Genomic DNA, 14,085 nt, shown 5'->3' on the forward strand with positions numbered 1-14,085 from the left:
CAAACCTGGGGCTTTATCTCTGGTGGGGACTAAGGTAGCACTGCCCTACGAAAATGCACACACGCACATCGTACCTATTTGAGCACATTTGAAATATCGTGTTGGCGAGTTTTAAAATTAATGAAGTCACCGCAACGTCTCACTATCGACGAGAACATCGCCTCCTACTAAAAGAATATTTTGTCTTTAAAAGACAGAAAAGCGTCAAACCTGAGTATTTATCCCTGATGAGGACAGAGGTAGCACTGCCCTGCTAACTATTCAATCAGATGCTGGTTCTCATGGCTAAAGCAAAACTAACCAATCCATGTAATTGCCCCGTCCCTATTTATTCAGTGGCCATGCATGCATGGACTACAAAAATGGACATTAAAGCATCTATGAATTTCCTTCTGTACCTCGGCACCCGCAACCCTGCTTGTCGGGCAACGTTGATAGGTGCTTTGATGTATATTTTAGTTTTTTCTCCCATTGCAACGCACGGGCATCTGTGCTAGTATATGCTCGATTGCAGAATGAATCAGAACTTTAAATCATGCTTTGATTGATATAAAACTACAAATAATAGTACAGGGAAACAAAAGATAACACAAGGACTCGATGGGTTGGTTGATATGAGTCTCCTCTGACCACACCAACAGTAGAAGAACAAACACCTTCAAGAAATCAACGCATAAGCATTAAAGAAAACAGCTCATAATTGATGCAAATCTGAAACCATGAGCTTTGATGCTGGGCACTGATGGATAATATCTCTTCATCTTCTATTCTATGACATGAAATTCATAGCAAATTGCACCAATTTAAGGTTCAGTTAGACAGATACAAAAGGAGAAATGATAAGACAGGAGCAAGGAGGAGCATCAGCTCAGCTCTGCAGCTGTATGCCTGCGCGAGTAGGCAAGTAGCAAGCTCAACCAGTGGAGGCAGGTGCACAGCCCGGCGCAGGCCAGCAGGGGCAGAGGAGAGCACAACCGGTAACCAGAGGAATAACAGCCGGTAAATCAAGAGGAAGAAAAAAAATATAAGGATTATACAGAAGCAGACAACTCCTTACTGGTTACGCGGAAATGCTTTGGGCGACCGGATAACTCCCAGCACCACACCCTATAGCATATACGGGAGAGGAGACAGCGTGATGAAAAAGAAACTATAACAACTAGGGCTACGTGTCTGATAAAGAAGATAAGGCCTGTGTCAGTACATGAGCGTGTCAAGCAGAGAGGACCGATATGTCATCCAAAATGCAGCGGAAACATGAAATTCCGAGGTTAATATAGAGTTGTATACAGGGAGTCCTGTAGGGGAGGGCTAATAGCAGCTTTATGCAAAGGGAAATATGCCCATTCAATATTTATAATGCCCCATGCAGAACCAAGTCACAATGCAAGTGTACATGGCAGTGAACAATGCAGACATGCTTAAATGATGCTGCCTCATCAGGTTTGCCATCCCTAACTAGATATACAGTGTGCATCCCTACACCAACAGATCTCCTAAAGTAATATTAAGGTGCACTTGGGCGAAATCTTTCCTTCAAGATACCTTCTAACAATTCTATGGACCAAATCAACGACAGTTTTTGCGTTCTTTTCATGCCCTTCTAGGGGATATTTGTCTGAATTATCTATACTTAAAACCTCCAATGCGGGGGCATTTTCCACCATGTGCGAAAGTAACTCAACTTGGCCAATGCATGCTTTAAATCCTGTAACATGTAAACTCTTCAAATTGTTGAACAGATGCTCCGGTAGCTTCCTGATAGGTTCAAGTTCTTGTGCCAAACGCACGTAACCAGGGAAACAAAACTGCAATTTTGAACCAAAAAAAAAGTATAATGAGAAGGCTTGTGACTAATCCGTCGTCCATTGTATCTATTATCGAATGTCAAAAACATATGCTCTCAGACAGACTTTTATCAAACTGTTGCTTTATTTCATGGAATATTTAGATTGAATAAAAAACTAGTAGCTTCAAAACAAAGAGAGTGGTATAAAGAACAAGCAAGCCTAACAGTCTATCTCCATCCATCAGTTCCAGGAGAGCATATGCAATAACACAGATAAAATAAATTGTCCAGCACAACAGTTTGCTTATCACGTACTCCCTCTGTCCCATAATATAAGAACATTTGTCAAAAACGTTCTTATATTATGCGACGGAGGGAGTATTATACTTGAACAAGTGCTTCTAAGTTGTAAGCACGATACTTGGCATAGTCCAAAAATGAGATGCCTAGTGCCTTGAAAGAAGCTGTAATGCAATAATGCTAAAAAGAAATGTATGGACTACCAAGAAGAATCCAATATGAGTACTTACGTGCAGCTCTAACTTCTCAATGAAAGGAGCAGACCTCATAAAAGAGATCAGAGATAAGGTATCGAATTCTTCAATATAGACCAACCTCAACTGTAAATATTTCATCTGAGAAAACTCGCATCGGTGATGCATCAAACGGGGAATCTGAAAGATAGATAACCAAAGGTCATGACGCGGTAATTATTAAGGGATAGTCCATGACTTCCAAGGATGGTTCAAGAGCAAACCTTTTGTGGTTTACAGGCCGTATCAAGGGTCAGATGTTGCACGCTTGTGAGCACTTTAGCAAGTACAGCAATAGCGTGCCCAAAAGTGACTCTACCAAACCATATATCTGCACATACCAGTTCTGATGATTTGCTCAGGTCAATAGGCACAGCCCTTCCTTTGTATTTAAAAGTCGCAAGGTTCACTGCATCAAACGCTATACTTGTTATAATGCAGGACACAATTTTCAAGTATAGCAGATGAGGCAGTGGACAGTTAACCTCTAGGTCACAATTGAGATGGCATCTAACAATACTCAGCCACTCTAGGTTACAGCAGTTTGACAGCATATGTAGAATTTCCTTCCCACTGACATTCACTAAGTTAAGGTCAAGCTTCTGTAGGTTAGGGAAACCTCTGAACTGCATTGGTGGCTGGAAATCTACAAAACTAAGATGTATTTTCTGCAGACGGCATATACTTTCCTTGTCTAAAAGCTCAAATGGGAATCTGTAGCGATCATCACGGCCTACAAGTTGACGCTCTTCTGGTGCTAAATCAAAAACTAGTGCCTTTGTCCCAGATGATACTGCGAAACGGACCCAATTATCAAGATATTCCACCAACATGCAGTTCAGCTCAATTTTGATTGCGAGCTCTTCAACAAACTTGCCACGGCACTGTTCCAAGACCCTATTAACAATGTGAATGAACAGGGGAGTATATACTTGTTTCCCATGATTTTTCTTGTTGCATAATGTATTTCCATCGAAACTCAGTTTAGGACAATCTGTCCACAAGTATCTCCATTGCCTTGACAAGGCACTGGTCCTAACAGCCGCATCTAGAGGCAACATTGAAAAAATTGTCCAAAGTAAGCCCTGCAGAAAAATGATACATCATGGTTGCAGGCAAGTAAAAATCAGTAATCTGCAACCAAGAGACGAGCTGGAGCGCAAGATTTTAACAAAGTACCTCTGGAAGGTCTCGAAGCACATCAGTCGGTGGGTCCTTTGCATCATCACAGAAGTAGTCAGACATAACTCCGCACAGCAGAAGGCCACACATTTTACACTGATCACTTGCTACGATTCCCTTGGCATGGATTGCTCCGCAGAGCAGAATGCTCAGGAGCTGGAACCGGCCATTGGCTATCTGCTTTTGAACAAACGATTTATGCTGCCATATGTGCTCCAATATAGCTCTGAAAGCCAGGATGATCAACGGTTCAAACCGGTGGCCTGCTATCCTGCTGCTGCTGCTGCTTCTTGGGTGGTCAACATGTGGTTCCTTTGCGTCGTGACAGATGATGTGGTCAGATATAACTCCACATACTATCAGAATGCCACACAGTTTAAACCGATCGCCGGCCGCTATTCCCTTGGCATGGACAGCTCCGCAAAGCAGAATGCTCAGCAGTTGAAACTGACTGCTGCCTATCCGCTTTCGACAGAACGCTTCATGCTGTTGTATGTGCTCGCATAATAAAGCTCTAAAAGCCAGAATGCTCAACGCTTCGAGCTGATGGGTTGCCATTCTGCTGCTGCTGCTGCCGCCGCCTCGGCATAGTTGCCCTGGACAGCAATGATCTGTCACAGCAGTTGTGAAATTGAGGATGTTCCCCATTCAGAACTGCAATGGACATGGAAAAAAAAAACCCAATTAAATTAAATTCACTGCTACTCTAATACTAGTACCCCTACGGTCCTACTAACATAACAGAGCAAGTGGATTCCAAAAAGATAGTTGCTTCCTTTACTGGGGGCGGCGGCGGATCTGGGGGCGTCACTGCAGTTTAAGTAAGCATGCTCATCATACCTTGCCGGAATTGCGGACAGCGGGGAAGGGAACGGCGATGGTGGCTGTCGCCGGGCGCGGAAGGTGGCGACGGACTGTGAACTTTGAGGTCAGCGGCGGCGGAAAACCAATCGCCGACAGTGGGGAAGAAGAAGAACGCACCCAAATTTATTTCCTTTTTTTTCCATATATATACGGTGATGAGAGACCGAGAGTTTGTTTATCGTGGTAGAAACAAAATAACGTGGGCCCAAGAAGGACTCGTCCTCAGATCCTATTTGCGGCCCGCGGGTGGGCCGGCCCAGTTCGCGGCAGCGCGTGATGCGCGTTCGCTGCTTCGTTATTTCTGCTGCTTTTTGTTTTGTTTTTCCTTTCTGGTTTTTTCTCTCTGTTCTTTCCAGTCTTTTTACTTTCCTTTCTCTTTAATTAATCTTTATTTCTAATGGAGCAGTTGGTAGGCTGGTACTCCGATTTGATTTTCGTCCGGTTTTATTTTCTCCCACCTCCCACGGGTTTTCTTATCCATTGGTTTATTTCCACTCCACTCTTTTTCTTTCAAAAATCAGCACTTTCCTGACATTTAGAAACATTATAACCGAACACTTTTCCGGCCATCTCAGGCTATCTGCGTTTGAAACCGTTGGATCATCACTTGTACGCATTTTTGGCCGTCCATCTGGCATTTAATCCCGCGTGGGCCGCTGTCCGTACTGGGCCGCTGCTCCGGTGACAATTTTGGGCCCCTGACATTATTTTGGACCTACGCCGCGAGTTTGCCTAAAAAGAGAGGAAAAGAACATGACCCTCCTTCCGCTCGCTCGGCCGCAACTCTGGCGTGGCGACGTACGATGGACATGAATGAAGACCCGCATAGTGACTGGGAGCCAAACTAGGCGATGCGATCACGCAGCCTTGCCCGTCACACAGCGAACCATGCGACCGAGCAGGTTCGAGCCTCCTACGCAGGTAGAGGCGATCAGGCGAAGCGGTGGCAGACTATTCTTGAGCCATACCAGTGAAACGGATTTGCCGGGATTGAAGGAGGCAATGAATTGTCAGTTCCATGGAGAATTCATGGCGGGTGATGTGCGCCACTCGCCGGCGGCAATTAATGGAGGCGTGTGTTTCTTTTTCCTAACCTGCTGATTTGCCTATATTATATACTTCGTCTCCTAAAGCTCCCCCTTTCCTGTATGATTTGATTGTAATTCAGTGTGCCGGCGGTCTGTTCCCTGGTCAAGTTCGATGGTGGTGCATCAATTAGTGGCCTGATTCCCTACGTTCTCTTTACTTTGTAAGCCTAATAGAGTATATTCTTTGGTTTATTATATGTAATTTCTCTACTTGGATCTTGAATTCCTGATTCCTGATGCCTTTCCTGGTCCCGACGCTCGACGACTTTCCGAGCCTCCATGGCTTTGCGTGGATTCACTCCAAGGCTCCAAGCTGGCATCATCTACTCCAACATTGTTGTCTGCCGCTGGCACACTCCTTTTTGCCTACGATATCCTTCTCTTCTATGTGCAACCGACGGTGGTTCTAGTTGCATCCTCAAACAAGGTCAGACCGTTGTTGCTTGATTTACTTCTGGATTGGTTGGATAATAGGTTTCTTGATTTGTGCCAGGACAACCTTTTTTCTGTCAGGTGAGAATCTTACAACGCTTCTGAATTTCTGATCAATGATTGAGACTAAGCTTAATTATGTTCGATCTAAAAAGATATGAAGATTCTTACTTCTCATAATGTTTTGGCAGTATGATGATCAGGGCATTATAATTTTTCCTACTCTACTTGGCATGTACATCAACTTCTTCATGATACATGATTTTCTTGATGTGGAGTATAATATCACGCACCAGGCTATATCTTGTCGTACCAATTCCAGTCGAGCTTTGATTATATTATTACTGCAGGGTGTTGAATTCAATGGCTAAAAAGTTCTTACTGTTTTCTTCGGATCCTCTATTTGCCAATAGCCTGTCAGTCATGAGATCAACTGCGAGTGGTTTCAGTTTATGAATATTCACGTCTGTGCGAAAAAGTGAGCATGGAAACCTTCATTGCGGAAGTTTTCTAGAGATAATTATAGGGCTCTAGAAGAATTGTTTCAGTGTGTTATGTGAGCAGAAGGAAACTCAGCGACCTTCTTGATGGTAATTGTGAACAAACCTTATAAGGTATATTTCCTTTCTTAATTATTTATCCCAACTTTATTATATACACAAAAAGTGTAATATCGTGTTGCATTTTTTTTTTGCAGGAAGATATCTTGTTGGATAACTTGCATAAGCTTGGAACAAACTGAAAGTTGAGGTACCCCGCAAAAAAAACTGAAAGTTGAGGTGCCTTTTCTACTTTCCTAACTATAACAGAACAAATTGCTGAAACTATAAGAAAAAAAAGGATTCCCACAACAGAAATCAAACTTAGTGGCATAATTATAATTTTCTTCCAAATTTATCAAATTTCTTTCCTCTCTGCCCCAGTGTTTTTTGTATAGGCTTTACAACTAATGGTTGATTAAAACTACTCGAAGGTAGGGGGTAAGGAATCCCACTGCCAATAATTATATGTTTGGTCCATATCTTTTACCTCGTGAAAGGTTGAAAATCTGCAGGTAGCATTGGTTGATGAAACAGACTTGCTATGTAGCATTGGTTGATGAAACGGATTTGCACTCTCACCAACTGTGTTATCAAATGCCGCGCCATATACTCAAAATTTGTGTCGTGTGAATTATTTGAATATGTAGTAAAGTTATCTAAATATATACGGAGTGAAATATATGTGGTGATTTACTCTGAATATACATGTTGTGAAGACTAAGAATCATCCTTCAATATTGCGTTCATAATTTAGGAATACACCCTAAACTGGTACATTGTTTTGATTGTTGATTCTTCAAGAGGTGTTCATCTGTGCTATTAAGACAATATATTATAGCTCTGTAAATGCTTAAATACAAGAAAAATTAGTAGGGAACTACTATGATGTTGTCTTTTTATACAAATAGGGAAGTTGGAGCACGTTGCAAGGCCGAATGCACCTGGACTTAAAGGCTAACAAGATGGCGGGTAGGATGCACAACAAAAATCAAACATTTATCCATAGACAGTCCTAACTAAATACCCACAAGGCTCAAACTGACTTTGCACTATTTCGCTCAGTATCAACTGATTTTATATGTTTAATTACTAAAAGATATTTAATCACCCGCAAAAAAATAATTACTGAGATATTTATTGGTCTTAATGCAAATTTACTTTTATGGTTCATGTCTTCATATATTTATAAAAATTCCGATCATTTCATAGAAAAAATCGACGGGCGCAGCAACGCGCGCCACTATGGTCTAGTATAAAGAATAACGGATCAAGGTGCAGTATGGCGCACTCTTTGGAAACTTCAAATACCGGCAAAGATCAAGGTGCATGTTTGGAGAGCTTTGTATGGTGCAATCCCTTGTCGGGGAGTTCTGGCCAATCGACATATGATAACAATCTCCGACTGCCTGATATGTGCCACGGATTGTGAGAGTATTCATCATTCTTTTTTTAGATGCAACAAAGTGCAAGAGATTTGGGCAAAATTGGGCTTGCTCCACACTGTAAGCGAGCTGTGCGAAACTGAGATGGAGGGATCTTCTGTCCTTGGTGACCTGTTGCTAATGCCAAGCGTTGCGGTTCCGTCACTCCAGGGTGTGCCTATGAAGGAGCTGGCGGCTGTGGCGGTTTGGTACATATGGTGGGAACGACGAAGATTCACCCATGGTGAGCCCATCCAAGAACCTGGAAGATCGGCCCAGGCCATTGTTACTTTGACCAAAAACTTCTTGAGGGCAAGAAAGCATGGTGCGGGCAGGATACGAAGACTTGGATGGACGAGACCAACAGAGGGATTTGTCAGCCTCAATATCGACGCCTCTTTTGATGCTGACAGTGGCACCGGCGGCACCGGGGCCATCATACGGGACTATACAGGTTCTTTCGTTGCGGCATCCACGAGCAAAATCCCGTTTGTCCAAGATGCAGCGACAGCCGAGGCACGGGGCCTCAAGGATGGGCTGGTTCTGGCAAACACCTGTTGGGGAACATTGCAAAAAATTAAAATTTTTCCTACGGTTTCACCAAGATCCATCTATGAGTTCATCTAAGCAACGAGTCAAGGGAGTGAGTTTGCATCTACATACCACTTGTAGATCGCGTACGGAAGCGTTCGAGGGAACGGTGATGATGGAGTCGTACTCGCCGTGATTCAGATCACTGATGACCAAGTGCTGAACGGACAGTACCTCCGCGTTCAACACACGTACGGTACGGGCGACGTCTCCTCCTTCTTGATCCAGCAAGGGGGAAGGAGAGGTTGCGGAAGAAGGCTCCAGAAGCAGCACGACGGCGTGATGATGGTGGAGAGGCAGTACTCCGACAGGGCTTCGCCAAGCACACAACGAAGGAGGAGAGGTGTTGGGGAGGGGAGGGGCTGCGCCTTGGCTTGGGTGTGCAGCCCTCCCCTCACCCCTCTATTTATAGGGGAAGGGGCAAGGGGGGCCGGCCCCTCTAGATGGGATCTAGAGGGGGGGCGGCGGCCAGGGAGGGGGGACTTGCCCCCCAAGCAAGGGGGGCGCCCCCTCTAGGGTTCCCCCCCCAACCCTAGGCGCATGGGCCCAAGGGGGGGGGGGGGGGGGGGCGCCCAGCCCTCTAGGGGCTCGCTCCTGCCCCACACAGCCCATGTGGCCCCCCGAGAGGGGTGGCCCCTCCCGGTGGACCCCCGGAACCCTTCCGGTGGCCCCGGTACAATACCGATATGCCTCCGAAACCTTCCGGTGTCCGTATGACAACTTCCCATATATAAATCTTTACCTCCGGACCATTCCGGAACTCCTCGTGACGTCCGGGATCTTATCCAGGACTCCGAATAACTTTCGGTAATCACATACAAGTCTTCCTAATAACCCTAGCGTCGCCGAACCTTAAGTGTGTAGACCCTACGGGTTCGGGAGACACGCAGACATGACCGAGACGGCTCTCTGGTCAATAACCAACAACGGGATCTGGATACCCATGTTGGCTCCCACATGCTCCTCGATGATGTCATCGGATGAACCATGATGTCGAGGATTCAATCAACCCCGTATACAATTCCCTTTGTCAATCGGTACGTTACATGCCCAAGACTCGATCGTCGGTATCCCAATACCTCGTTCAGTCTCGTTACCGGCAAGTCACTTTACTCGTACCGTAATGCATGATCCCGTGACCAAACACTTGGTCATTTGAGCTCATTATGATGATGCATTACCGACTGGGCCCAGAGATACCTCTCCGTCATACGGAGTGACAAATCCCAGTCTCGATCCGTGTCAACCCAACAGACACTTTTAGAGATACCTGTAGTGCACCTTTATAGTCACCCAGTTACGTTGTGACGTTTGGTACACCCAAAGCACTCCTACGGTATCCGGGAGTTACACGATCTCATGGTCTAAGGAAGAGATACTTGACATTGAAAAAGCTCTAGCAAAACGAACTACACGATCTTGTGCTATGCTTAGGATTGGGTCTTGTCCATCACATCATTCTCCTAATGATGTGATCCCGTTATCAATGACATCCAATGTCCATAGTCAGGAAACCATGACTATCTGTTGACCAACGAGCTAGTCAACTAGAGGCTTACTAGCAACGTATTGTGGTCTATGTATTCACACGTGTATTACGATTTTTGGATAATACAATTATAGCATGAATAAAAGATAATTATCACGAACAAGGGAATATAATAATAATCCTTTTATTATTGCCTCTAGGGCATATTTCCAACAACACCATTGGCTGCAACAAGGTGGAGATCAGGGCGGATTGTATGGAGGTCATCCAGATAATGCAAGACGGAGGCAATTCCTTAGGCCCAGCTGCAGCCATCTATGAGGAGTGCACTTTCTTGTGCCGTAATTTTATCTCTGTTAGTTTCTGTCATTGCCCTAGGGAAGCCAATATGGCGGCTGATCTTTTGGCTACTAAGTCGGAGCCCTCGCGAACTATTGTGTGGCAGAACGACGCTCCAGACTTTCTGCTCGATGTAATCACAAATGATGTAGCCCTATTTTCACATGAAATATAAACCGCCATGATGGCATTTCCCTAAAAAAAGAATAACGGATCTAACTTTCCTAACTAATTCAAATCAACTGATCTCCCTCATTAATGCAATTTCTTTTAGGAAATAAATAATATATTTTCAGGAAACAAATAACGGATTTTAAGAAAATTAACAAATAAACCATGGCAAATAAGAGCAGTTGGTAGCTTGATACTCCAGTTTTATTTTTGTCCAGTTTTATTTCCTCCCACCTCCCACGAGTTTTCTTATCCATTTGTTTATTTTTCACTCCACTCTTTTCTTTCAAAAATCAGCACTTTCCTTACATATAAAGGATAACGGATCTAACTTTCCTAACTAATTCAAATCAACTAATCTCTCTCATTAATGCAATTTGCTTTAGGGAATAAATAATATATTTTTGGGAAACAAATAACGGATTTTAAGAAAATTAACAAGTAAACCATGACAAATAATCTCTACTCCTAATGGAGCAGTTGGTAACCTAATACTCCGGTTTTATTTTTGTCCGGTTTTATTTCCTCCCACTGGTTTTCTTATCCATTTGTTTATTTTTCACTCCACTCTTTTCTTTCAAAAATCAGCATTTTCCTAACATATAAAAGATCACGGATCTAACTTTACTAACTTATCCAAATCAACCGATCTTGCTCATTTATGCAATGTGCTTTAGGAAATAAATAATATATTTTTGGGAAACAAATAACGGATTTTAAGAAAATTAACAAGTAAACCATGACAAATAAATCTTATTGTGAAAGTGTTATTTTTTTCATCTCTAAAGGGGGGGTACGTGTGATGTTTTGTTCATTCATAACTCCCACCTCTCCGACGACCCCCTCGCCCCAAGTTTTTCTTTCAACCGGACCTAACCTTCGTTCCAGTTTTCTATGGTCTTTACCTTACTCCCTCCGTCCGAAAATACTTGTCATCAAAATGGACAAAAAAAAAGATGTATCTAGAATTAAAATACATCTAGATACATCCCTTTTTATTTATTTTAATGATAAGTATTTCTGGACGGAGGGAGTACAAAATAAGACGTTCCCAGCCAAAAAAAGTCTCGAGCGACTTCTAGGTCAAATCCCGCTGGCAAGTCGTCGCCACCTCCCTCGCATACGGCGCGATACTGCGGCGTGGTGCCGCTGCCCATCCGATCCCGCTCGTACTCCATCCCTGCTATCATCCCGCTAGCACGTTGCCGCCACCCACTCGCTCAAACGACTGTGCCAGCGGCCAACATGCTATGGGCCTACCAGAGGGCGTGACTGCCAGAAGCACAAGGCGGATCGTAGCGGGGCGTGTGGCCGATGCTCACGGCAACGACGGGCACGAGCATGGCGCGGGAAGCGGCCAGGTGCGGTGCGGGCGGAAGGTGCCATGGGATATACAGTACGATGCATGTGGCCAAGGAGATGGGGCTGCTAGCCTACCTCCTCTTCAACTCAACGCTTTTGGATTCCTGGGCAACCTCAACTTGGATCACCTTTTTCAAGAGAGGATACGTGTTATTCAAAGGTAAATGGTCTTGATCAAGGCTCTTTAGTTTTGCCGTTGTCTCATTTGGCTTGCAGTTTCTACAAATGATATGATTGCATATTATCCAAACCGTTGTTTAATTTGGCGTCTACACAATCAACTCCAATGTTGCCCAAGTACAACTTGTAATCCCGGTCGAGAGCTGCTTCTTCTTTGGTGTGTATTTAAAAGAAGTTCATTATATATTGGAAAAGGGTTCACCGTGTACTCCCTCCGTTCCGAGATATAAGATCTTTTTTAGAGATTTTATGGTGTTTTGGGTTTTATATGGTTAACTCTAAGTTTCGGACATTTCTTTTGTGAAGCACAATTGTTCTTCTTGAAAAGGAAAAAAAAAGTGCTACCACGAGAAGCACAGTTGCACTTCTTGAGGAAAAAAAGAAAAAAAATCGGTAGTATCATGAAAAGCACAGATTTGCTTCCGCGAGCTGTGCTTCTGGGGAAAAAAATTGTGCTTGGCTTCTTGTGGAGGAACATATTTACTCTTGTCGGGAAAAAATTATGCTTCACAAGAAGCACATATTTGCATCTCGTGAAAACACAGATTTGCTTCCGTGAGGGCACAACTATGCTTCTCAAAAAAAAGGGGGAAAGGTGAAAAACCGTGACCGTGCTTTCGGGCTTCGGTTTTTTCCTCTTTTTTTTGTCTTTTTTGGTTTTTGTTTAATTATATTTTTTTTCAAGCTTTTTCAAAAGAATGTGAGAACCTATTAAAATAGGGTCTAGTTTTGAAGATCCCGGCGTGAGAAATCTCATGGTGAAACAATTCGGGACCATAGCTATAAGCGAGATATAGCGGGAGCACCCACGAAATAATCTAAGGACACATATGTACGTGAGTGGCACGATCAATTTATTTATCTGTAGCTAGAAAAAACCAAGAGAGATCACAGGGCGGGTCCTTGGTGTCAACGACAGGCAACCTCTCAGGTGCATCGGTGAGCTGTGGAGTCAGCACTAGTGCAGTCGTGCAGAACGTTGTCGTCATGGGAATCATTGTAGCTGGTGGCGGCGTTGACGACTTGGGTGCAGCAATAGAAGGCGCACGTAGGGCTGAACATGAGCCATGCGTCTACGCACGCCACGTGGAAGCTTTGTTTACAGACGCACCTCGTCAGTCGTTCTTGTGCTTGGCGTACGTGAACCCGGCGAAGCCGACGGTGCATTCAAAACATTCTGGAATTTAAAAAATATTATCTCTTTTAAACTTTTGCATTATTATACTTAAAGAACATATAAAAACTTATTTGTTGCATTGCGTTGCCTAGTGCATGAAGCTTAGGCCGACTTCTTCTGGCCGATTCTTTCATAATCTTAAGAATCGACCCTCCACCCAGCTTCTCCCAAAACCCATTTTTTTTACAATCCTAGCTAATTAGGATGTGAACAACAAGGATTGTAAAAAATATATGGGTACAAGATTCCGAGAGAAGCTGGATGAAGGGTCGATTCTTAAAATTTTGGGAGAATCGGCCAAAAGAACTGGGCCTTAACATGGTATCGGAGCTAACGTCTTGACTCTTGAGTTCAAATCCTAACTTTCGCAATTTATTAAAAATTGATGGTAGCCCCCCCCCCCCCCCCCCCTTGTGTGCACGTAGTGGCCTCTTGAGTCATATGTGAGTTCCGCGCGTCGTCGCTTTCTTCCGGTTGCACGTGTTGACTTGTCTTTCCCGTGACACGTGAGAGGAGGTGTTACAATATGTATGAATTGCACTAGCCCTTTTCATCAGTTCGGATTTTTGGTTGTATTGGCTAGTGATGAAGCTTAACATCTATCTCTTGGCTGTGCTGATGATTTATCTCTTTGTTATGCTGCTGCTCTCTCTCTAGATAGGTAGCACGGCCTAATCAATCTCATTTGGTAGCAGCCAACAAGTGAACAAACAAGCCAGCGCCCACAAAGGAATTGGTAGTCCTCCTGATCAGATTAGTGAGCTGGGTGATTTTGCTTAATTATCTGGACAGAGGAAAGCCTTTCTTTCATATTTCCTATGTTACTTCCCCTTGGGCTCGATTACACATAAGAGATAGTGCAATTTACATTGTATTAGTAGTTATATTGGTGAAAAATGCACAATCTTAATATACACCACTTTTA

General features: G+C 43.8%; 1 protein-coding gene across 1 annotated transcript; it reads right to left on the reverse strand.

Moving 5' to 3' along the window:
- Positions 1–1,418: 1,418 nt before the first annotated feature.
- Positions 1,419–4,520, reverse strand: LOC123087512 (F-box/FBD/LRR-repeat protein At1g13570). Its single transcript, XM_044509537.1, has 5 exons — positions 4,345–4,520; positions 3,502–4,158; positions 2,547–3,407; positions 2,320–2,463; positions 1,419–1,808 (listed from the first exon to the last, which is right to left on the reverse strand). The coding sequence occupies exons 2-5, from the start codon at positions 4,150–4,152 to the stop codon at positions 1,497–1,499; spliced, it is 1,968 nt and encodes a 655-aa protein (XP_044365472.1). The 5' UTR covers positions 4,153–4,158; positions 4,345–4,520; the 3' UTR covers positions 1,419–1,496.
- Between the last annotated feature and the right edge of the window lie 9,565 nt (positions 4,521–14,085).

Source organism: Triticum aestivum, chromosome 4A, assembly GCF_018294505.1.
Source record: "Triticum aestivum cultivar Chinese Spring chromosome 4A, IWGSC CS RefSeq v2.1, whole genome shotgun sequence".
NCBI lineage: Eukaryota > Viridiplantae > Streptophyta > Magnoliopsida > Poales > Poaceae > Triticum > Triticum aestivum.

What these genes read in the sequence shown, in the direction of transcription:
- LOC123087512 (XM_044509537.1), bottom strand. Translation starts at nt 4,152, where the DNA reads ATGGGGAACATCCTCAATTTCACAACTGCTGTGACAGATCATTGCTGT. An exon ending in TGCTTCGAGACCTTCCAGAG is followed by an intron (nt 3,408 to 3,501) that starts GTACTTTGTTAA and finishes ATTTTTCTGCAG; the next exon opens with GGCTTACTTTGGACAATTTT. An exon ending in CGGCCTGTAAACCACAAAAG is followed by an intron (nt 2,464 to 2,546) that starts GTTTGCTCTTGA and finishes TCTATCTTTCAG; the next exon opens with ATTCCCCGTTTGATGCATCA.